General features: G+C 36.8%; 2 protein-coding genes across 13 annotated transcripts in view; one reads left to right on the plus strand and one right to left on the minus strand.

Moving 5' to 3' along the window:
• The window catches only part of LOC136845042 (piggyBac transposable element-derived protein 3-like), an 85,859-nt gene extending 77,818 nt beyond the window's left edge, over positions 1–8,041 (plus strand). For 2 of the 5 annotated variants that reach the window (XM_067114772.1, XM_067114773.1), the window contains exons 5-6: positions 2,926–2,983; positions 3,654–6,115. In XM_067114772.1, the coding sequence (XP_066970873.1) occupies positions 2,926–2,983; positions 3,654–5,490 (1,895 nt within the window). In that variant the 3' untranslated portion in view covers positions 5,491–6,115. Of the gene's footprint in view, positions 1–2,925; positions 2,984–3,653; positions 6,134–6,158 lie in introns of those variants that run through there. The other 3 variants (XM_067114774.1, XM_067114771.1, XM_067114770.1) reach the window with 3 other exon arrangements.
• LOC136845041 (tigger transposable element-derived protein 1-like) overlaps positions 1–25,485 on the minus strand; it is a 289,897-nt gene that overhangs the window by 223,877 nt on the left and 40,535 nt on the right. The window contains exons 7-14 of one of the 8 annotated variants that reach the window (XM_067114763.1): positions 23,966–24,082; positions 18,475–20,176; positions 18,248–18,307; positions 17,495–17,588; positions 13,750–13,834; positions 13,556–13,586; positions 13,064–13,214; positions 8,809–12,782 (exon numbers count right to left, since the gene is read on the minus strand). The exons of 1 other annotated variant lie outside the window; for it this stretch is intronic. In XM_067114763.1, coding sequence (XP_066970864.1) covers positions 17,557–17,588; positions 18,248–18,307; positions 18,475–20,176; positions 23,966–24,082 — 1,911 coding nt within the window. In that variant the 3' untranslated portion in view covers positions 8,809–12,782; positions 13,064–13,214; positions 13,556–13,586; positions 13,750–13,834; positions 17,495–17,556. Of the gene's footprint in view, positions 1–8,808; positions 12,783–13,063; positions 13,215–13,346; positions 13,423–13,555; positions 13,835–17,494; positions 17,589–18,247; positions 18,308–18,474; positions 20,177–23,965; positions 24,083–25,485 lie in introns of those variants that run through there. 6 more of the 8 variants (XM_067114764.1, XM_067114762.1, XM_067114761.1 and 3 more) reach the window with 6 other exon arrangements.

The following is a 25,485-nucleotide window of genomic DNA, read 5'->3' on the forward strand; positions in this document are numbered from 1 at the left end:
TCTTACTATCCTTAGTAACAGAACTGCACAAGGTACCTGCAGACAGAAAATTGAAGCTAAAGCAGGATATTATTGCTACCATTTACCAGGCTCAACAGGTGTACCAACAATGGCCACAGGACTTTCAGCATCAGGCACCTCCCAGATACCAGCCTCCACAGCCATCACCAGTTTTCCACTATGCCCAGTAACCAGCAGTTCATGGGGATTATCATAATTCTCTGAATAACATTCCTCAATGCAGCAACACTAATCTACAAACAACTCCTATGTCTACACCAGCACCATCACCAGCCATGTCTGACATCAGCAACCATATGAATGATAATTAGTTATTTCTTGCATAGTAAGCACCTCATTGTTTGTACTAAATAGAACTGTACTTGTAAGGAAATAAATATTACTAATAGATCAAGTTTTTTAAGGTTTTTTTTTTTTGTCCTATTAATAGATCTAGTATTTTTTTTTATCATGTATGTCCTCATAAAAGTACCAGCAACTAGTTATATAAGGCTTACCTCACAGTTACAGCAAGCTTCTCGTCTAATGCAATGCATTCTCTCATGTTTGTGGTAGTTCCTGTGATGTCTCTCCTGACGTAGCTCAGAAGTTCTTCAAATGACGGCTTGCTCATACGAAAATAGTTGAAAAACTTCTTTTCATCAGCACACAAATCATTGAAAAGTGTATGATGCGCTCGTGTGTTCATTCTTGATGACAACATGGGATGTACATGCACCTTCCTCTCTACAGAGCGCCTCTTCGATTTCTTTTTGGCCAGCAAAGCAACAAGTAGAAGCTCTTCATTTCCCGCCATTCTTCCGACTGAGGTGTGTGAGTGGCTCACTAGTTGCCAGGCAGTGTCTTGAGCAAGGACACTAGTGTCCGACACCGGTGGCGGACACTAGTGTCCTCGTGTGTAAGGGCCCTTAACGGCCCGGTTGTAAACGAGCGCAGATGCACATACACAATAGTCACTTCTTTCTTGCACCATGCACAATAGTCATTTCTCCTTCTTGCAGTTTCTTTTGATGTTGGAAAAACTGGGTTCAGCTTCGCTGAAGATTAGGGAAAGTGCCCTCTTATCTTTGAGTCCATTATATACTCCATCACGTGTTATAATGTTAATCATTACGGCACAATACCTGGCCAAAAAGACCAACTAGAAGGGAATTCTTTGATATTAGTTTGGTCACCATGGAGCTCTGGTAGACCATGGAAGATAACCCCTTGAGGACTCAACAGCGACTACCAAATATAGATTTTTCCTACGTTGGAATCCCCACCACCCAGAATAAAACATTCTCCAATAACAGGAAATATAGAGGGCATTGAGGAAGAAAGCATTCGAAAAGTGATATTGTCATTTTATGAGTGTGGCGAGCTACCAACAGAGTGTCTATTTGAAAGGGTGAAAGAGCCACCTTTCAAATTTTCTGGTGTCAAAATTACTCTGGCACGTCTGGTAAAAAAGCTTGGATTTTGCTGTGAAACAATCCAAGGTGGTAGAATTATACTAGTTGAAAAGAATGATACAGTAGCAGAAAGAAGTAGATACTGTAGAATAATGTTAGCTAATAGAACCAGTAGTCATCCAAGGCCAGAGACATATGTTGGTGAAACTTTCATAAACTTGAATGAATTTGTTGGAAGTCAAGAGCAGAACAATTAGTTATTGTGCATGCTGGAGGAGAATATGGTTTCATATGTGGAGCCCTACAGGTACTCCAAATAAAGAGTGGAAGTAGAGAAGACCTTGAATCACTAAACTATCACAAGTTCAGCAACTGGTTCCAAGACAAATTACTAAGTAATATTCCTCCTCATTCTCTTATTGTGATGGACAGTTGTTCTTCCCATTCAAAATTTGTGAATAAAGCCCCAACCAGTAGTTCCAAAAAAAGTGAGTTAATAGAGTGGCTCACTCAAAGCAACATTGCTCATGATTCGTTACTAACAAGGTCAGAATTACTTCAGCTTGTTGCGTTGTATAAAGGGAAACAAGTTTATGAAATTGACGAACTAGCCCATACGAGAGGACATACTGTCTTGAGAATACCTCATTTTCACAAGCTTTTAAACCCCATTGAACTTGTTTGGGCACATGTGAAATCAGTGGCAAGGAAAGCAGATTTGAATAATCAATGGTGTTTGAAGGAGTCAGTGTAGTGGATGGTGTTATGGTATTTACAGGAATGTGATGAATATTATAAAAACTATAACAAAAGAAGATTGGCAGAAACTCGTAGGCTGTGCTAGGGATATGGAGGAAGATTATAGAAATAAAGACAGAGCTGTTGAATATATGTTGGAACAAACTATTGACTTAGGTAATGATGAAAAGTTATAAAAGTTTTTATCAGTTGCAGACCTTTCATTATTGTTGCAACTTTTCATCTTCTGAAATGGTTCAAGGCATTCTTTGTCAGTATGTACAGTACATCCAGATTAAATTTTTTCTCCATACGCAATGTTATATACCACTCCTGATATTTGCTATTAATATGGATCCATGCATTGTAAATCTGACATAGTATTAAATGGTATCTTGGAAACCAGTAAAAGTGCATTTTGTGACAAATGGTGATGTGTGATAATTAACTGGCAAACTAGCTGATTTTTTATCAACTTTCATGGTAAATACATCTCAAAATTTTTTTATTTTGTTATTTTACAACCAAGACTTATGATGAATATCCCCACAATAACTCTTACATTTATAGTCAGTTTAGTAACGAAACACTGAATTTGTTTCAGTTAACCACGAGCGCATAATGTTCCTTTAAAGGAACACAAATTCTACATTTTTAAAATCCTTAGTTTATGCAAGCTTACCATTCTCATTCAAATTTCTATCTTTGATGTACTACAGAAAATGCTGAATTTCACATTTTATTGTTTTCTCTTACATTTGTTTACAAACAGCTGGAAATCATCACAAAAGAGAGGGAAAATACTGGACAGCCAAAATGCCACACCATAGGTAAGTGATTATTTCTTATTTGTTTTGATTAGTAAAATTCTGTGCCAATTTATAGTACATACTAAGGAGTAATGAATAAAGAAGCTCTGTGAACCAATAAATCTCTACTATAGTGTGGCTTTAGTATCAGAGCTGACTGAATATACATGTTCCTTTAGAGGAAGATTATGGAGCCACATGCAGGGGGTATTGTCCCAGCCCTAGCTAAATAGCCTCAATTTTCCAAGGTTTTCTTACTCTACTTTACCATACCTAACCTACCCTTGTTTTTAAAACCCTCCAGTGGTGAGGTGGGGTATCCCATACCCCAGGTGATGTTTGTATATGTGTATCTTACGCCTGGCAGCAGTGATAGTGCTATCCATCCATGTAATTTCTCAGCACACTCCACTGAGCTAATGCTCAGTTACTTGCTGACCAGTGAGGAGTGTAGACACATGTTATTTGTGTCTGGGGTATAGCAGACCCCACCACACCATTCACTGTGCCATTTATTGCAGGTATATTATTCTTATTATTGTTTATTTTACTTATTTATCAATATATCTGAAAGGTTGATTATTTCTCACATAAAACTGTATATTATTGTCAATTGATCAAACATTTTTTTTTGTTAGTCTATGGTTTTGAGTGACATAAAAAGTGAGAAAATTATGTTCTTTCATTTCAGATTCACAATGGACTACGAAAGACAAATGGAAAAATTGAGAGAAATGGTTGAGAGAGAGCTAGATTTAGAAGATACAGGATTATTTCTTGATGAAGAACCAGATGAAGAGGAATCTGAAGAGGAAGAAGAGGGAGTGGCTCAGGAAGAAGCAGTAGATGAAGAAGAAATAACAGATGAAGAGGGAAGAGCTGAAGCAGATGATGTGTTGCAGATTTCACCTGATGAAGATACAGATGAGTCTAATGATGAAGATGAGCAGCAGCCAACCAGGTATACAGAAAAACAGTTTATTGGCAAAAACAAAACTCTCTGGAAAGAAGTTCCTCCACACCGTCAACGGCGTACACGTGCACATAACATATACCAGGGTTCACCAGGACCGAAAGGAGCAGCAAGACATGCGCATGCTGTAAAGGACTGCTGGTCTTTGTTTGTCACACAAGAACTTCTGAATGAATTAGTAGCTTGCACTAATATATACATTGACAGTAAACAAGGAAAATATAAAGATCAGTCAAAAGAGAAACGTACTGATGAAAGGGAGATGAAAGCTGCAATAGGACTGATTTATCTGTTAGGAGTTTTTAGAGCTAACCGAATGAATATTGAAGATGCTTGGGCAACCGATGGTACAGGAATTGAGATTTTTCCGACAACTATGTCTCTGCAGCGATTTCGTTTCCTGCTGAGGTCTATGAGGTTTGATGACATCATCACTCGGGCTGAAAGAAGGCTAGAAGATAAGTTTGCAGCTTTTAGGAAGTTCTTTGAGAAATTTGTTGATAATTGTATCTCCAATTATAATATCTCAGAGTATGCGACAGTAGATGAAATGTTGGCTGCCTTTAGAGGAAAGTGTCCATTTAGGGTGTACATGCCAAGCAAGCCAGCAAAATATGGCATAAAAATATTTATTTTGGCAGATGCTAAAACTTTCTATGTGTCACGTATGGAGGTCTACTTGGGGAAGCAACCAGAAGGCCCTTTTGTAATAGATAATTCAGGAGCAGCAGTGGTAAAACGGTTGGTGTCTCATATAAATGGGTCTGGAAGAAATATTATGATGGATAATTGGTTTACCAGTTACGGACTTGCAGTTGATCTCGTGAAGAATTATAGATTAACATTAGTTGGCACTCTGAGGAAGAATAAGGCAGAACTTCCCCCTCAGTTTATTGCCACAAGAGGCAGAACTGAATACACAAGCTTGTTTGGTTTCCAGAAGGATGTTACACTGACCTCATATGTTCCCAAGAAAGGTAAAAATGTTGTCCTACTGAGCACAATGCATCATGATGCTGCAATTGATGAAAGCACAAAAGAAAAAAGGAAGCCAGAGATTATAACCTTTTATAACAGTACTAAAGGAGGGGTAGATACTGTGGATCAGTTGTGTTCCATCTACAATGTTTCCAGAAATACTCGACGTTGGCCAGTTACAGTTTTCTACACCATACTCAATGTTGCAGGAATAAATGCATACAATATATTCATGGCTAACTCTCAAACAGCTATCAGGCGCCGAAAGTTTCTGAAGGAATTGGGACTCAAGTTGGTGGAGGACCACATTCAGCATCGTAAGACAAACCCACATTTGAGGAAAGACTTGAAAAGGAAGATCCAACATTTCTCGGCATCTAAGGAATTACCTCCAAAACGTCATCGTGAAGACTTCATTCAAAGATGCTCATTGTGCCCAAGGTCAAAAGATCGTAAGACAAGAAATTGCTGCCAGAAGTGTTATAAGCCTATCTGCTTGGAACATGCTATACACATTTGTGTTGACTGCTCTGCTCAGAGTGATGAGGATGATAGTGTAAACAATGAGGATGAGTAAACAGTAAATAGGAAACAAGCACTCCAAAAAAAAAAAGTTTTATTTTGTGTGACCTTCGTTTTCAAAGAATACTTGTTTGCTTTTGTTTTCATGGCAATGAATACATTAAAATATGTTGGTTTGTGTTATAAATGCATGGAAATACATTTATTAGAGCTGTAGAGTTACTGAATTATAACATGCTTCTCTGTGAGATTATCTTTAATTGTAATAAAAATTCATTACAATGTTATGTAACTAGCACTAATCATTATTGTGTTTATGACTGAATTTAATACCAAAGCAAAATGTATTAAATCATATTCACTTAATTTAAAACATTAAAAAAGTTTAATCTGTGAAATACATTTATATTTGAGATGAGTAAATACATGGCAAAAAGAAAATTGTAGGATAACTTTTATGCAAGCACATTTTCTACTTATGTTCTAATAAAATACATTGTACAAGGTGTTGTTCTTGAATAAATATATCAGAATATATTTTTTGTTAAATTTACTACCTCAGAACACACACAAAGTAATAAAAAGTAATAAAAATGGCTAAAACTTTGAGTGGGGTTCACCATACCCCACCACACCAACCATGAAAAATACTGAACCGCACTACTGGAGGGTTAAAAATTATAATCTTTTCAGACTTTATTTATGATATTCTTTGCCTTGCAGGTCTTTTATGAATGTTGAAGAAGCGGTCAAATACCTGCACAGTTTATCTGATGATGAAGATGCTACAGCCATAGACATTGCATTAGAGCCTCCAGATGATGGAGCAGAGTCTGATGGAGATGATCCTAGTGAAGACATTGTTGATGTGGATGGAAATATCATGCTACTAGGACCTAAGCTTCTAGCTACGAAGCCTCATATTGAACTGTCAAATAGGAATTCACGTCTGGAGCCATGCTTGGGATGGTCAAAGCCAGTAGTGCTGCAGCATCAAGAAGAGTTAGAAGAAATAACATCAAACGCAAGAAAAGACAAGAAACCCCCAAAGAAACGTGCCAAACAACATGAATGGAAGAAATGTGGGCTTGCACAACCAAGTAGTAGAGGAGAGTCACCTGAAGAGGATCATCGATCAGCAATTTTGCACAAGTGGGCAGATGAAGGATTTACACCAATTGACATCTTCCAGTTTATGTGGAATGATGAGGTTATGGAGCTTATAAGGGAAGAAACCAACAGGTATCACCAACAAAAATTTGGAAAAGAGCTTTGTGTCACAGTGAACGAACTGTACCAGGTTTTAGGTATACTTCTTCTGTCAGGATATAACAAAGTTCCTAGCAGGCGAATGTTTTGGTCAAGGCAAACAGATTCAAGAAACCTTGCAGTCATACAATGTGGACTATCAGTAAATAGATTCGAAGATATTATTAGGAGCCTTCATTTTGTTGATAACACCAAAAAACTAGAGCATGATAGGATTTACAAGGTTCGACCTTTATTTGATCACTTCAACAAGATGTTCAAGGAACTGGCTCAACCCATTCCCTCCAAATGGGCAGTTGATGAAACTATGGAACCATACTATGGCCGCCATGGTTTGAAACAATTTATTATGGGAAAGCCTGTACGTTTTGGGTATAAGTTCTGGTGTCTCTGCTCAACTGAGGGGCTTGTAGTATCTTTCAAATTATATGAAGGAAGAGATTCTGGGGAATCAGTTGTTCAAATGTTGGCAAAAGGGACTGTCCCAGTGGGGAGTGATGGGTACATAGACAGTTTTTTTACTACCCTTCCCCTTCTGGAGTCATTGCGAGAAGCAAATGTAAACTTGACAGGAACAATTAGAAAAGATAGAGTTAAAAGCATTCCTTTGTCTGATGTACGAAAGGAGAGAGGATTTGCAGAGATTTTTAGAAATGCTGAGGAAACACTCACAATATGTCAATGGAATGATAACAGTGATGTAAGAATTGCTACAAATAAGACAGATAGTGAATCATTAACAGTCAGCAATTGCAAACGATATTCCAAACAAAAGAAAGAAGTAGTTACTATATCACAACCTGTCATTATTCAAGAGTATAACAAAGGGATGGGAGGAGTGGATCTGTTTGACCAGTTTCGGGGTAAATACAGGGTATCATTCCGCAAGCGAGTGTGGTACTATCCCCTTTTCAGATTCATTCTAAATGCTTCTATTGTGAATGGTTGGCTCCTATTTAGAAAAATCAAGAAAGTAACTGAACTTCAGTTTTTGAGGGAAATTGTTGGCATTCTTTTGAAGCCATGTGAAAGACCTAGGAAAAGTGTTCCAATGAAATTTTCAGATCTTATACGTTATGATGGAATTGGACATGACATAGTAATGGGTGACAGCCAGCGTAGGTGTGGCATATGTAAAAAAAATGCTAAGCCAATGTGCACAAAATGTGATGTCGCTCTGCATGTACCATGTTGGTCAAAATATCACAAGAAGTAAGTATTTCTGATGCAAGTTTGTGCCAAAATTTACAAATTTATTTTTGTTTATTTGCTGTTATGCATGGAATTTTTTTTTTTCAAAAGTTATCATAAAGAAAATCGATAAAAAGCATTGTTTACAAGTGTGTATCTTTCTATCCAATTCACACCCAAAATACAAAATAAATAAGTTGCAGAAATGAGCCCACGAAAGCCTACATGATGTGCCTTCAATGGAACATTGCAAATTTCTGTTGCAATAGAAATAATGGAAAAATATTTTGTATGGGTTAAAATAAATAATGCTTATAGACAGGGACTACATAATGCAAATTATATTTAAATGCTAGTATATCATATACAGTATAATTTTTCCCACAGAAATACAAACCATTGCCTTTTACAAGGGAAACATAAGCTGAAAACTGTACTTCAACTTTTGAATAAGAGTGGTTAACTGGTGGTTATTTGGTTAAGTGGGGAAATATACCTCACTCACTTGCTGTTATTAAGCACATGGGGGGGGATTTGTGTGAGTGCTTGATATTCCCTTTTGGCACCAACCCTCACATGTACAAATAGCTTGGTCAGGGGTCGACTCCAAAGACACCACAAGGAATGGCAGTCTTTTCCTTGGGGAGACAGCATTATTCTCAACGGGCTGGGGTGGAAATGGTCTCATCCTCTCCCATCTTTAAAGGGGTTCTTTCAAGCATCAAACCCCTCTTATAGACATATTAAATATTTAGGTACTGTACAGCAGTGGTTACCAAGCTTTCCAACTTCACGGACCAGTCAAGAGAGTACAAAAAATTCTGCAGACCAGTACATACATCCAGGCATACACTGGCATTTAATTAGTCCAAATAACCATCAAAAACAACCAAAGGCATAACAAATGCACATATCCTCAACATATTCTATTTATTTCTATGCGAGAATGCTATGTAATCATAAAGTATATTATATGTTTCACATTATAAAAAGTAAATTGATTAAAAAAAAATTCCAAATCAAATGCATACCGTGGCAGTAAAAAAAAAATACTACAGTACAAATGGGAGTCATGGTGACCGACTCATGTATTCAACTGTATTGCAAGGAACTATCAATACATCAAAATGTAATATTCATATTTAACAAATGAAATGAGAAATAGGCCTACATATATGAGCAATACAAAATACACTTATCCAAATCATTCTTCATATTTTACCATTCAAATTTTATAAAATTTCATGTTTGTGCAAAACTATTATAATTCATAATTTAACAGATTCTTGAGTGTATTTAAGACTCAGAAATCCAAGAGGGTCTAAATATAAAGGCAATCAAAAACACTTATTAGTTAGCTTAACCAGGGTAGCTAAATTAGTGAGATTTCTGTGCTTGCTTTGCTGAAACAAGTTTCTCAAGACGTGGTTCAATGTCACTAAGTGCAAGACGAAGTGGCAATTTTATATTCAGTCTGTTTCTATATTTAATCTTTATTGAAACCAGTACCGAGAACCCTGCTTCACACAGGTAAGTTGAAGAGAATGGCATTAACAGTTTCAAAGCAATGGCACTTAGTTCAGGAAATTCTCCACAGGCATGAATCCAAAATGCAGGTAATGTTATACTACTTTTATACAGAGATTCTAATCTCTTATCATCTGACAACTCAATCAGCTGATCCTCTTGCAGTGAATTCAATTATTCTCATTTGAGTCTGAGAAAGGACTACGAACCCGTTCATTTCCTGTTCGTGGATCCTCTTCTTCAGGAAAGTAAGTAGAAAAATGCCCAGAAAGAGAATTTAAATGTTTTCAATGATACATTTCAAACTGTCAATTTTTAACTCTCTCTCTGATCATCAAAAACTGAGGCAACACTGGGAAACATATCACAACGCTCTCTTTCGATCCTATTATGCCAGACCAGCAATTTCTTTTTGAACTCGTCAATCTTATCTGACATTCGAAAAATTGAAGAATTCCTGCCTTATAGGGACAAATTAAGCTGATTCAGAAGCAAAAATATGTCACTCAAATAGGCTGACTTAGCAACCCAGTTTGTATCTTGAAACACATTTGCCCAATCAGGGTCTCTGTCTTTCAAAAACATTACTAACTCACGGCTTAGTTCAAAGACACATTAAAAACCTTACCTGGCGACAGCCATCACACTTCTCTACAGAATAGCAACCGCTGGTGTTCACTCTCCATATCTTCACATAATAGTGTGAACAAACATAAATTGAGTGCATTGGCCTTTAAAAAATCCACAGCTTCAACAGTTTCCGATAAAACATTATTGAGTTCCACATTAATTTTTAAAGTTGCTAGCATTTCTCGATGAATCATACAGTGTGTAGCTTTACAGTTTGGGGGCAACGCCCTTAACCTTTGCTGTGACACCTGAGTAATGTCCTGTCATTGCTGCCGCTCCATCAGTGCAGATACCAACACAACACTCCCATTTTAACCCATTTTTTACTACATAGTTATTCAAAGTTTCAAAAATTGCAGCACCTGTAGTATGTGATGACAGTTCAAGGGTAAATAGCAATTCTTCCTTAAAGTCATCACTGTATTATCTTACATAAACAATTAAAATTGCATTATTTGCAACATCAGTAGATTCGTCAATTTGTAGAGCGAAGTATTGTGATGCCTGTAGTTGCTGCAACAACTGATCCTCCACATCTTCTGCTAATTCACCAATCCTCCTCATTACTGTATTATTTGATAGGGAAGTTACAAATCTTAGTGAGAGACGACTCACCAAACATTCAGCACATATATCTTTAACACATGGCATTATTAAGTCTTCTCCAATACTGTAAGGCTTTTTAGCTTTTGCAATGCAAAGTGACACTTTGTAAGAAGCTCTCAATGCAGCCTGATTTGTAGAGACAAATTTCTGGAGGCTTTTTCTTTCACACTGAAGTTCCTTAAGCTTTCTTTCAAAATATTCCTGAGGTTTCACCTCTAGTTCACTGTGATTTGTATTTAAATGTCTTTTTAGCTTGGACGGTTTCATTGCATCATTAGAAAGAATAATGCCACATACTACGCACTTGGGTTTGTCACATTCATCTTCATTTATTTTAGTAAACCCAAATTTTAATATATGAAGAATCTCATCAATGGCAGAGTGACCTGTAATGTTAGCAGTTGCATTACATTCTATTGCGTTGTCTTCATCATCATTAATACTATTAATCCTGTGGGCATTATCAATTGCTGGAATTGCCCATGGTTTGTTGAAATAACTAATTAAGGAAGCTTGTTTAGACATGACTGCGCCAAAACAAACCCTGCAGCAAGTCCTGCTTCCCGATACCTCAAGATCAGATGTAGTGGGGCGGAAAACTGCTTACCAGCCGAGTGGGGGGAGGGTAGGGGAGTGGTCATGGCGCCAATATTAACGGACATTGATTGCACAACTCTATGTAGTATGTCTGCCCTATAGCCGTGCGTTAGCCTGGCCCTATAGGCCTATACAATTAATAGTCACACTCAATATATTTCATTTTCTTTATAATAACCACTTACTTGAAATAAAAATATGTAAAGTTAATTTGACAGATTATTATTTTTCTTAATTATGAATAAAATGATAAGTAACAAGCAATGCAATTTGGCAGACCAGCAAATCATACACCATGGACCAGCACCAGTCCATGGACCATAGGTTGGGAACCACTGCTGTACAATACTTAACTCTATTTGTGGATTCCCAGCATTTCCCCTGTGTACTGTAAAAAGAAAATGGGACAGTTTCAATACTGTTTGAGAGAAAATGACTGTGCCTGAATATAGGGGGAATTTTATTAGTTTTCACACGTAGCTGTAAGCTATATATTTTTAAGGGTAGTTGTATGATAACTTTGAAATGGTATGAAAGTATTTTAGGAAGATAGTTTAAGGTTTATTTGGTGCAGGATGATAGTTTAAGGTATACACTTGGGATGTGAACTATTAAAATACACAATTATATGCATTCTAGAGGGGGATGTCAAGTATGCGCTGATTTTTGCTATTTGTTATGGCTGTGGTCCCTATCCCCTGCGAATACCAGGGGATGACTGTAATCCTTAACTTGAGGGATGAAGCTCTGAATGAACCAGTTAGACATAAGGACTTTGGTGATCTGGGCCTTGGCGTTGTGCATCCACAACTCAGGCAGCAAGCTCTTGCTCTTATTCTTACGGGCCCTGGGGTTTGCAGCCTTGTAAGTGAGGCCTGGTTTCAGCATGAAGCAAGCAACATTGCCACACATGATAAGAGTAACCCTATCCTCCTGGGCCTTAAACCTGGGGGGCTCTGGCTGGTAACCCTTGTCCCTGATGATATTCTTGAAGGTTTTGGGATATTTCGTGGCTGCTTCCGTGTCTGCCAATGCCATTTCCTGATGCCGAGAAGCACACTTTAGATGGAATCGCTTCTGGAAATGGTGGAACCACCCCTTGCTAACCCGGTCCTGCTCCTTCCTCTTCTTCTTCGGTGGGGTCGCCAAAGCCTAAGAAGTGTGCTTCCTGTACGTCACCACCTTCCGTAATAGTCGAGCACGGCTGGTAGAATTTTTGCGCCTTCTTGCGGATGATGTTGCCATCGAGGGGGTGTTCTTCTTACAGTCGTCTGTTATCCACAATGCCAAGGCCGATGCTCTTATCATACACATTGGAAACCGTCCTGGCACAACTGCAGAAGCCAACAGCCATGGTCTTCCTTATCACCGCTTCTTTCTTCTTGATGTAACGTTTGGTAATCTCGTTCACACCATAATGGCAGGCTATGCGGCACAACTTATCCCTTCCTTCAACAATTCCAGAAGTGCTACCTTCTCCTGGAGTGTCATGTCCTTCTTCTGGCACTCAGGCTTTTTGCCAGAAACCTTAGAAGGAGCAGGGTGTTTAGGAGGCATCTTATGGCAAGATTACAAAGTATATACAAAGATTAAAAATGAGACACAAAGATACGCAAAGTACAGTAATAGCAACATAAAATTTAAGAGAACAATATCAAGGAAATCAAATGTATACAATGCATTTAACTTTAGTGCTTGCCATAGTGTTATTTCTGGCCACATTCCTCTACAGCATTAATAATGTATAAAAGGTATAAAAATGAAAAAAAAAAAAAAAAAAAAAAAAAAAAAAGTGATGAAAGCCTTACCTTTAATCCTTTGGTTGTCTTGAAAACTTCCCAAGTGATTAACCTTTCTTCTGGTGAGGCGTACAAATATGATCTTGTAGAATTTCCTCCAAAAATACACAAATCTTTATCCACTTGGTATACAGTGCTGTGTGGTAGCTTGAACTTGCATCTGGAATGAAAATATAAAAATTAGAGTACAGTAGGTAATAAAGTCCAGTATACATATTACAGTACATTTTGTTACATAAATGTAAAAAAATTTATTGGAAAAGTTTATAAAAATGAAAAAAAAATGAAGAATTCCTTATCTTCAATTTAAAATTTTCTTGCATTATAACCCCAGGAAAAATATTGGTACAGCCATAATGCATAGGATTCTGGAATATAAAAATTGACAATATTAGAACTGTACAGTCCTGTATGCAATAAACTATAAATACAGTACAGTATTTCAGTATTATATAAAACAATATAAAAAATGTATAAAAAAAAAAGTTAAGAATTCCTTACCTAAAATTCCAGTGATTTTGAAAGATGTAGGCTAAGTTGTGGGAGATGGAGATGTGCACTTGTTAGGGGGCCCGGAATAAGGATAAAATTACTAGGTGTGCAATAAATATACACAGTAGTACAGTACATATCATATACAGGATTTCATAAACCAATGTAAAAAATTTATAAAAATAGAAAGAGAATTCCTCAACTTTTAGTGATTTTGAAAGATGTGGGGTAGGATGAGGGAGCTCGGTAGTACAGGTCAGTAAAGGTGCTTGGCAGTCTGGAATTATACTGTAATGATAAAAATTAGAATAAAATACAGTAATAGCCCGAACCTGCGCGATCTGAGCTGCACGAATTCACAGACACACGAACTTTTCATTGGAACCTAACTAATTGTCATACACGAGTTTTTCAGACACGCGAACATTTGCTAATACTGTATTGAGTAACCCTCCAAAAGTGTTTATATTTAATTTTTTATGTACTTTATAAGTTTTCAAGCTGTTATGAGTAAATTAAATATAACATTAAATAATAAAAGTAATAATTTCTCTCTCTCTCTCTCTCTCTCTTTTACTGAGATGAGAAAATTTTTATGGTACATACATATGTTTATTTGTTTTGTATGATAAATAAATTTTTTACCTAATAATAAGTACTAATTTTCAAATATTAATAAGATTAAATAACAATAATACAATAATAATAATAATAATGAAACTGTAATCACAAAATTCGTATGTGACACATTTTAAACAAACATATTTTCCCTCTTTTGTAATAAGCTCAAACACAAAGCTGTCAGACATGTCAATTTAATAATTCATGAAAAATTTCACTCTCTAATGGACAAAATAAAGACATTTTTAAAAATGAGGTTGAGCAGACTTCTAAAAATAGATCGGTGGAATGGGGAGAGAGAGAAATAGGATACTAATCTTCACACTCTCCTATATTTTTACATCAACCATTTATTTCTTTTTTTAAGGGTAATGTATTAAGTTAACTTTTAATGAAATTAGAGTAACTTCAACCTTCTCGTGCTTACGGGGGTTCCTATAGCGCTACCCAGTACGCGACTTATGCCATGGAGGGAAAGGTGGGGGTCGTGCGGAGAAGTTTCTTTGTAAAAATCAAAACGTCCAAACTATAATTGATATATGCTTCTGGTTTGTTTTATGATGTCGGCAAATGATTGAATTTTTTCTTTAAGCAATCAGAAAACCTTTGTAAGGCTTAGAAATAATAAAAAAAAAACGTGATGAACATGCAATTTTTAAGGAAAATCGTAGATACTTTTTGAAATAATCATGAAAAATATAATAATTAGGTTTGGGGAGTTTATTTTATACGTAAATTGTGTGGAAATGTTTGAACTTTCATGTAGAAGTAATCATTTGGCTATAAATGTGTTTGCTAATTAGCTGTTACCGATTTAAAAATGCTAATTTTTTATGGAGTGCAATTTTCAGATTTTCCAACCTACTTATGTTGATGTTTCGTATCATACCGAAGTAAGGAATAAATACAGAAAAATAATAAAGGTTGCATTAGAAAGCTGAATAAATTTCCTATAGAATGCACAAAAGAAAGATATATGTATTGTAAGAATAAAATTGAGCAATTGTCTTTAGATTACGGACAATCTATTTTTTATCTGAGAAAATATACGGCAACGATTATTATATAGAAACGTTGATATTTTTACATTTTGCTGCTCAGCACGATAAAGTACAAAGAATGGCTTTTCGAATGGTATATAATACATGCGCATTGAAGTTATTTACAGATGCACAAACAGGCATACAAAAAATTATCTATGCATGCATAAATTCTGGCTGAACTATGGCATTCAACGCGTGTGTGTGTGTGTGTGATACTTTTCGGTTTCCTGTTTACATTTTCTTGTAGGTCCAAGATCTGCCCACGCAATGGCGCAGTCCTTGTGTTCTTCAGATGGCTAGTTTTTTTTTTTTTGGTGATTTGAAAATAACTTATGATGTGTGTGTGTGCAAAAATTTATTGATGTTTGTCATGATCACTAGAGAGTTGTTAATTTCATTTAAAAGTTAGTTTAATACTGAATTTCCATCTTTTGATATCTAATGTAAGAATAACTTCTCTCTCTCTCTCTCTGCGTAATATTTCATAATTTGATATCTCAAGTAAGGACAATCTCTCTCGCTCTCTCTTGTATGTTATTCTCTCTGTGTAATAACTGTTCTAAAATCGCTTTATGTGCTACTAAAATGCGCGATTTCAGCGATGTTTTTTTTTTCACGCGGGCAAGAACAGGTGGTGTTGGAGGCGGGGTTTTATGATGTCATAAGGGTAAGTAAACCATTCAGAACACAGATAAGAAACAGTATTGCCACAATGCCTCAATTTTTTAAATGAGATGATAATACGCTTGCGCAACTTTTTGGTCAGTTTCGCGGTTTTTTTTGCATGTCGTGAAATTTACTTTTTATGTGATTTATTGATATAATTACATAATAATGGCGAATGAAAGAAGTGATAGTGATTGGTCACTTAGTGACAATGATTTTGACATAAGTCAGGGTTCTGAAAGTGATAGCGTAAGTGAGGAATATGAAGTGATAGTGATACTGATACGGTGATTATGATCATGCATCCGTCTGGGAGCCTCGCGGGAAGACATTAGTTCGCACGAAATTAGTTTTTACAGAAAGACATACAGGACCAATTAGTGTGCCTCCAAGAAATTCCCAGCCCATTCAATACCTTTATTTGTTCCTGACTGACAATGTCATTGATAAATTGTAAAACAAACGAACAAATATAGCTTTACAACCAAAACATGTACATAGTGTATATATTAAATAAGGTTAGTAAAAGTTCTATATCTTTTTGATATAGAAATGTTAAGTGCTGTAACAACTAATTGCAAGAACGATTCTCTCTCTCGTTAAATGTCTAATACCTGTTGAGCTACTAGTTATATATCTGAATTTTTTTCTCCAACTTTAAGATAAATTTATCTTGTTCATTTATGAAATGATGAAAAGCATGACCTGTATAAGTGTTTGGTCGACAGAAAGTTGAAAATGAAAAAGGATAAAAAAATTTCCTTTACATTTCAATATATATATGTTCTCTTTGCAAAAAATATATTTTTTTATTGCCGTATAATCGCCATTTTCTCGATTCCAATGTATATAAAACATTACTATTCTTATGAAAATAATCTGATAAGGAAATTTCCGAAGAAAAAAAAATTAGTGAAATAGCGTCGCATTTTCACTCTCTCAAGTAAGGACAATCTCTCTCTCTCTCTCTCTCTCTCTCTCTCTCTCATGCATTTTTGCAACTTATTATTTCTCTGTACTTCTTTACCTTTAGAGTAGATAGTTTAAATTGATCTAATTTTACCTGTACCATCTACGAAGTGTAAATGTGCTAGTGTGGCATATACATTCTAAAACATAGAGACGTAATAACTAAGAGTTGTATTAGTCCAAATAAAAAACACTGTTTGTTCATGAAAAAGAATTTCAGAACAAAGAGAAAGAGACACAGGATAAAGAATTTATTAAAATGAGGTTGGGAAGACTTCTAAAAATAGATCGGTCAGAAGGGGAGAGAGACAGAAATTCTCTTCCAACTCTCTATTTTTATGTCAACTATTTATTTCTTTTTTTAATGGTAATGTATTAAGCTAACTTTTAAATGAAATTACAGTAACTTTAATTTCATCTAAAAGTTAGCTTAATGATTTGGGAACATGATCAGGGTCATATTTAGTGTTTAAACTTTAGAAATATGCATTTATTTGCATTTTTAGAGATTGTACCAAACTTACAAGAAAATTCGCCTTGCGCGAGGGGTTCTGGAACCTAACCTCGTGTAAGTTCGGGGTATGACTATACAGTACTTTATAAAATGTATAGCAATTTATAAAATAAAAAAAAGTGAAGAATTCCTTACCTACTTCTAGTGGTTGGCTTGCTTACTGGGATGGGCATACTGTATGTGGATGTAGAACAAGCCTATGATGTGGAATCTGCAGGTGCTTGGGAGTCTGGAATGATAAATATATAAATGATAAATAAGTACAGTACAGGCAGTCCCTGGTTAATGGCAGGCTCGGTTAATGGTCATCCGGTTTTATGGGGCTTGTCTAACAACGAAAATCTGCAATTTTCGGTGGCAAAAATTGCAGATTTCCGCTTATCGGCGCCAATAATTGGGTACTGGCACCAACACATACCTAACAGAGGTGCCGATAACCGAAAATCGGCACTTTTCGGCACCTATAAGCCTGAAAATCACAAAAAAAAAAGCGCCGCAAATTGCCGATTTTCGGTTAGTTATCATCACACCCCCAGAACGGAACCCCCACTGATAACCGAGGACTGCCTGTACTGTAATAAATACAGTTATTGGCAGGGGTTCTGATCTGAAGGTGTGACGATACATGGAAATCACCAATAGCCGATAACCGAAAATCAGCAATTTTCGGTTATCAGCATCTCTGTTAGGTATGTATCAGTGCCAATATCCAATCATCCATGGCGATAAGCAGAAATCAGCGCATATTGGTGCCAAAAATCGCCAATTTTTGTTGCTAGACAACCGCCGAAGAACCGGATTCCCGATAACTGGGGACTGCCTGTATTTCATAACACAATTTAATAGAATTTATAAGCCTAAAAATTTAAAAAGTGAAGAATTCCTTACCTGATGGAGCTGGAGAGGGTTCAGGTTCAGGTTCAGGAGAATCTGGAATGGGCATCACTTCTGCAATGATAAAAATGATAAAAATAATTGGGTTATGCAATACAGTACATATGTAAATATAAATCACAGTAATAGTAAATTACAGTAATAGTTTTGTAAAATTTATTACAATTTATAAAACATTTTATACAGAGTAGTAAACAAAAACAAACTGAAAAATTCCTTACCTAGGTTACGAATGGCAGATGGTGTTGAAGACTTCTTGAAGTAAGAGTCCAGCCTAGGATGCAAACTTTTCTTCATCTGCTTCTCCTTTAAAGTCTTCCTGTAAAAAGTTAGGCAATCCATGACCCCTCTTCGAACCTTCATGAACCTTTCCATGTTAGGGTCCTCGGCCTCCAACAATGCCAGCCCTTTCTCTATGTGGGATAAACCACTTGTCAAACACTCAACAGTTAATTCCCTGAACTTTGGTGGTGCCTCTTCCTCCTCCTCGATCATCTGCTTCTCCAGATCAATGAGATCCTCTGATGTTAACTCCTCGCCATGGGATGCCAGCAGCTCGGTGACATTCTCGGCTTTCACTTCCAAATTTAGCTTCTTGCTATACCAAACAATTTTCTTGGTCACAGTTTCAAGATCCTCTACCTTCTCAAATCCTACAAAGCCACGAAGAAGCTGCGGACACAGTTTCTGCCAGGCTCCATTCAAATTTGTCTGCTTTATCTCATCCCAAGCACTTGCAATATTCTTGATAGCATCTAAAATACTGTAGGACTTCCAAAATTCTTCCAGAGTCAACTCCTTGTTACCTTCGATGGCCCTCAAGGCATTGCGTACTGTCCTCCTGAGGTAATAGGCCTTGAAGTTAGCAATGACTCCCTGGTCCATTGGTTGTAAAAGTGATGTCATATTTGGAGGAAGGAACGCTACCTTCACATTAGGAGTCATACAATTCAAATTTGAAGGGTGAGCAAGGGCACTGTCCAACACAAGCAAGACTTTAAAGGGCAGACCCTTCGAAGCACAATACCGTTCCACTGCAGGCACAAAGTGATAAACAAACCAGTCCTCAAAGATAAGAAGTGTCACCCAAGCCTTCTCGTTAGACTTCCAAATGACTGGGAGTTGAGTCTTGAAGACGCCCTTTAAAGCCCTTGGATTCTCAGCCAAAGAGACTAATAAGGGCTTAAGCTTGAAGTCACCACTAGCGTTACTCCCAAGAAGTAAAGTCAGTCTCTCCTTACTCGCTTTATAGCCTGATGATTTCTCCTCCTTGGAAATGTCAGTAAGACCAGGCATACGCTTCCAAAATAAGCCTGTCTCATCCACATTAAACACTTGCTCAGCAGAATAACCTCCCTCCTTAATTATCTCAGCAAAAGCACTAGGAAGTCTGTCTGCTGCTTCTTGATCTGCACTAGCAGCTTCACCTTGCAACTTAAGGCTGCGCAAATTAGCACGAGCCTTAAAGCGGTTAAACCAACCTCTACTGGCTACAAACTCTTCACTTGCACTCCCTTCCCCGTTCTTCTTGACTACTGCCTTATGCAACTCCCTAGCCTTCTCTTGAATCACACTAAGACTCACTGGAACATGTCGTTGGTTCTGGTCTTTGAGCCAGGTCAACAATAATGTCTCCATCTCCACAAGGTTTGCACTACGTTGCTTCGTTATTACTGTCTCCTTCATGGAAGCAGCGCCTTTCATGTGTTCTAGAATACGCTGCTTATCCTTTACTATGGACTGAACAGTTGTTCTACTAAAACCAAGGGTACGCCCAATTTCAGTGTTTGTTTCTCCCTTCTCTGAACGCTTAATGATGTCCAATTTAACGACCATTGTGATGGCCTTCCTCTTCTTTGGTGCACTGCCATCAGACACACCATTCTGCCGTTTTGGAGCCATAGTGAAGGTACGTAGGACACGCTAAAACGATAAAGTAGCAAGATACAACCTAGCACAACGGAGGCAAATGCGAGTGATGGTTAGTTTGCTATTGTTACACAAGGCTGCATGAGTGACCCACGCAGGTCATTCTTTAGTCAACTACAGTACACGCTCAGAAACTACAGTACAGTAGTTCCAGTCTCTCGTTACTTATGGCGCGTTCCAGGCTTATGGTGTCATAAGCGCCGTAAATTCGGAACATCTGTAACCCAGAACTGAATTTTTGGTGAATATATTTGAATAGTGCCATAAGACCATAATGACATGAGTTGGAGCTGTCGAAACCCGGGGACTTACTGTAATTCCTCAAAATTAGGTGGTTGGCACGCCCCTTAACTTTAGTGCTTGTTATTTCCTATCACATTCCTCTACAGCAAACAGATTGAGTCCATTTTACAATGATGTAATGAAAAACTCTGATAATGCCTCCAATACCCCAAAAAAATTGACAAGGCTGTCCACTCAACTTGCAACAGCCATGAGGTCAAAGTAACTGGTATTAAGAAAATTATTTAAAAAATATTTTTTTTAAATATCTTAATCACCCTTTATAAATTACAACGTTAGTGTCTGCACGTTTTTAAAATAATTTTTTTCTAAAGAGTAACCTCCAAGCCTTGTATTTCCACTGGATGAACAATGAACAGTTAAATAGAATGTCTTATTACAAGCAGTCCCTGGTTTACGTCGGACTAGACGTAAGTCGTTCTGATCTTACGGTGCTTTTCAAATACCTGTATACTGTATTCATCAAAAATCGATTCCGAGTCGCAGGTCGATGTTCCGAAGTTATGTTGTTTCAGTCTTACGGCGCTGTAAGCAATTAAAGACTGGAACTAAACTCAGTCTTTTTTTACCGAGGCGCATATGCGCTCACTCGCAGGGGTGCCCTTTCAGCTCAGAAAAGTTTCCTGCTAGCTGATTGGTTGCATGTACTTTGTCCAAATAGCATCATTGTTTTCAAATAATTACCAAGTAATGTGAATTGAAACTTATTTACTAACCTAAATTTCTCCCTCAGATATATGTTTTGTCAATAAATTAATGTTAACGAATAAAGAGATTATAAAGTATTGTGATGGTAAGTCTAAATTTAATAACAACACCCGTCGAAATCAACGACAGGAGCTTGTTTTCAGATGCACGCTGCATAGTTTTTTTACTTTTCACATATTTTAACACCAACTGGGATAAATTACGCTAAGCATAAGAAAAACATGTTATTATAAACTTTCTTTGAATACCAGAATCTACTAAAAACATGGAATTAATAAAAATTAATAAAAACTTTCGGGGAGGTAAAACGAACACCCTGTGGCTTTAGATAAAATTTAGATAAAATGACCTAGTTAGGTAGGCCTAGTTATTCACATGGTATCCACATGCCAGGAAATGTTAATGGGCAAGAAAACTTTTCAGATACAGATCATCTTTTATAGGCTAGCGTAGATATTCCACACTCGTCAAAATTTTCTGCTAAAGTGAATGGGAGACGGGATCATGGTTGGGAAGGGCCTTCCATTCGGAGCTAATTGCAAGAGCTGTGGGTGACGTCAGCCACACCGAAAATGGCGGTACTGTGTATTAAAAGTTGATTCACGTTGTGTTGAAGCCTTTTGTTATATCATTACGATAAATATGAAGAGGCTATTTTTTCTTTTACATAATAATAACGTACTTCCCTTATTATGGCTTTATTTCTTGCACACATTTCAAACTAGGCTAGCCTATGTCTATGTGTCTTACACCATTTTTTGACAATTGCAATAAATTTTGCTTAACTCTTTAAGGTAAGGAGTAACAGTAAACAGTAGCTGATGCTTGATATAAGTTAGGCTAGGTGTATGTAGGCCTATGATGTAAGTCTGTATAGAAAGGGTTTGCTAATTTTGTCGTAAAGGTATAGATTCTATTAATAGCACTATTTTCAGTTTGAGGATACTGTAGTGTTCCATAAATTGCATAAAAATCACAATTAAACCTTTTCATAATTTCACCAAGTTACAACCGTGATACCCCTCCCTCTCCCTTCTATCCCCTCCTCAGTATTTGACAGTAGATGCCTATAGCCCACTAATCCTTAAAATGTATTCAGTGTATCAGTACATTTTCTACTCAGTCACATATTCTTTTACTTCTCAAAATATTTTATTGAAACTAACTGTTAAAATTATATATGTCCTGAACAGTTTGAAATAAGAAAATAAAAGTTTTCTTATTTTCTTATCTTGCATTGTCTGCTGTAAGTTACATGAAAGAGTAAGTTGTTAATTTCTGCAAAATATATTTTTATTGGCATGCACCTACAAAAAGAAGCATAGAAACTATTTAGTTGCAGATATAGCCATTAAAGTAATCTCAATGACATAACGTTTACTTCAACATCAACATAAATCAGGAAAAGCTGCAATGACATAAATAACTGGGCTGCAATGACATAAATCAGAAAATGCTGCAATGACAATCAGCTTAGCTTTCCAGCTAAGGCTGCCACAGGCTGTTCTTTTACCTCCCAGAAGTTTTCACCAATAGTGAGTTTTATTGATTCAATGCTTTTATTAGATTCTGGTATTGAAATAAAGTTTATATTAACATGTTCTTCTTATGCTTAGTGTAATTTACCCCAATTGGTGTTAAAATATGTGAAAAGTAAAAAAATTATGCAACGTGCATCCGAAAACAAGCTCCTGTTGTTGACTTTGGCGGGCGTTATTAAATTTAGACTTACCATCACAATACTTTATAATCTCTTTATTTGTTAACATTATTTATTGACAAAACTTATATCTGAGGGAGAAATTTAGGTTAGTAAATAAGTTTCGATTCACATTACTTGGTAATTATTTGAAAACGATGCTATTTGGACAAAATACTTGCAACCAGTCAGCTAGCAGGAAACTTTTCCAAGCTAAAAGGGCACCCCTGCAAGTGAGTGCAGAAGCTCCTCGGTAAAAAAAACTGAGTTTAGTTTCTGAGTGTGTAGTTGATCAGACAATGACCTACTACGGGTCACTCACGAGGTGTAGCGATACCAAACAAAGGCCTCACTCATGTGTTTGTGTGTTGATCACTTTTTTAATTCTTATATATTTTTTAATATGGTGTTCCGACTTCGGTTATGCCTCAGGAACGGAACTACAACATAAGTTGGGACTGCCTGTACTACTGTACTTAAATTTTCTACACTGAAAATTTCTTGAGAAATTATCAAAAGCACTTACAAACAAAAATATGATGATTTTCATGATAAAATTCATTATTTGGATACTTACCTACTGTAAGTTAGCTTATGTGCGATCGGCATACAAAATAAAAAAAAACATTGTTTGGCTAACCTGCTAGGACTGTCTGTAATCACCTGTTTCCCACCAGGTAGTACTGGAATGTTTCAGTTCTTGTCAGAATTCTTCATGACCACCCACTAAGATGTGGGGAGGCTGAGTGGGTTTCCACTTTAACAGTAGGTAAGTATCCTAAATTATTACTAATGACAATACACACCGTCTGCATAAGGACACACCATGAAGAATTCTGACAAGAACATAAATACTCCAGTGCCGCCTGGTGGAAACAGGTGATTACAGAGACAATGCTGGCAGGTTAGCCAAATGATATGTTTTCATTTTGTGTGCCGATCGCATCTAATGGCACAAGATATAAACTAACTTTAACAGTAGGTAAGATTCATTCTAATAATGTAGTTTCCAACCCTTCCTACAATGAATATTTCAAACCATATGAAACGCGGTTTACAATGGGACCACCTACTTCAGAATCCTGGCGTGCTACCTTCTCCTGGAGCATCAAGAACTTCTCCTGGCACTCGGGCTCTTTTCCAGAAGCCTTAGAAGGAGCAAGGCTTTTAGGAGGCATCTTAGGGGACGACTGAAAAATTTACATAAAGATTAAAAACAAGACACAAAGATACACAAAATGCAGTGTACAGTATATCGTCCAGCAGATATTGGCATGAATTGTGCCTTTTATGATAAAAGCATGAAAGTTGGCAGAAATGTTTAGCAGGTCAATACAAATAAATTTAGCTATAGGGCCATCTCAGATTTTGCCTGTAACAAATCTGGCCATTTTGTTCAGGCCATTACTGAAATATCATATTTGGCTTATAAAATGAAAACTATGCAAGCTAGGATAACAAATAAGGTGTCTTTTCCTAGGTTTTTCAGTGTCAAGGAATATGATAAATGTATTATATTTCATCAGATATGACTAGATAGAGAAAATAGGCACCATATTTGTTCTGCATTTAACGAAAAATCGTTTTGTTGTCTATAAATCTTACAACACATGAGCTAAGATTACAAATATGATGTCAAAACTATATCTTCTGGTTTAAGAATATAATTAATGCATTATATTTTATCAAATAGGACCCTTTTTATATCTGACTACCATATGTGCTTCACCATATTACTGAAATGTCAATGTACAGCTTATTGCTATTCTATATCTGACAATGTGGACTGCTGCCTGAGGTGGAGTCAAATGCATTCACTTTCACTTTTACATTCTGCTGTTGTATTATAAAGTTGTATTATAAAGCACTTCTGCACATGTTTATCCTACTGTGTCCTAATTAATGCTTTCTCACTCTGCTTACAGGCCAAGTTAAACATAGAAGATAGACTTAGTACATAGCCATAGCTGTGGTGTTGGGCTTTATAGTTGTACAGTTGGGCTTTATTACTAACAGATCAGGATGGAAAAACTCCATAGGATGGTGAGTCAAGAAGAGCTTGAGGAAACACAGCTAACTGAGAAAATAGACTGGAACTTGTGCTTTATATGCCAAGAGAACACCCATGAGAGACTACACTGCCCAGCAGATATTAAGCGAAGTACAGCTGGTACTGGGTACAAGACTATAGCTGAAAATCTTTATGCTTTTTGAACAGTGTGGAGCGTTGCCCAGGTCATTAAAATTAGACAGGATTGATGAGGGAGGTGGCATTGAAATGACACTTGTAAATCAGAGAGCAAAATTTCATGATGGATGTAGATTGAAATACAACAAGACTAATTAAACGCAACAACCTGCCTTTATTTAGCAGACCACCAGTTAGGCAAAAGACAAAGGACAAGCTCAGTCAAAGTGCACTCAATAAATGACCGGGCCCTGTTTTCAAGGTTGTATATCGCTTACAAGTCAGAGATGGGGATCTTGACACATTCTTTCAACATGAAAACCAGGTTTCTCCACCTGCCCTTTCACAGTTTGGCAAGATGAGAAGTGGAACCAAAGCACATCTTGTAAGGTGCCTAGAGGGTCT

Source organism: Macrobrachium rosenbergii, chromosome 13 (assembly GCF_040412425.1).
Source record: "Macrobrachium rosenbergii isolate ZJJX-2024 chromosome 13, ASM4041242v1, whole genome shotgun sequence".
Classification (NCBI taxonomy): Eukaryota; Metazoa; Arthropoda; class Malacostraca; order Decapoda; family Palaemonidae; genus Macrobrachium; species Macrobrachium rosenbergii.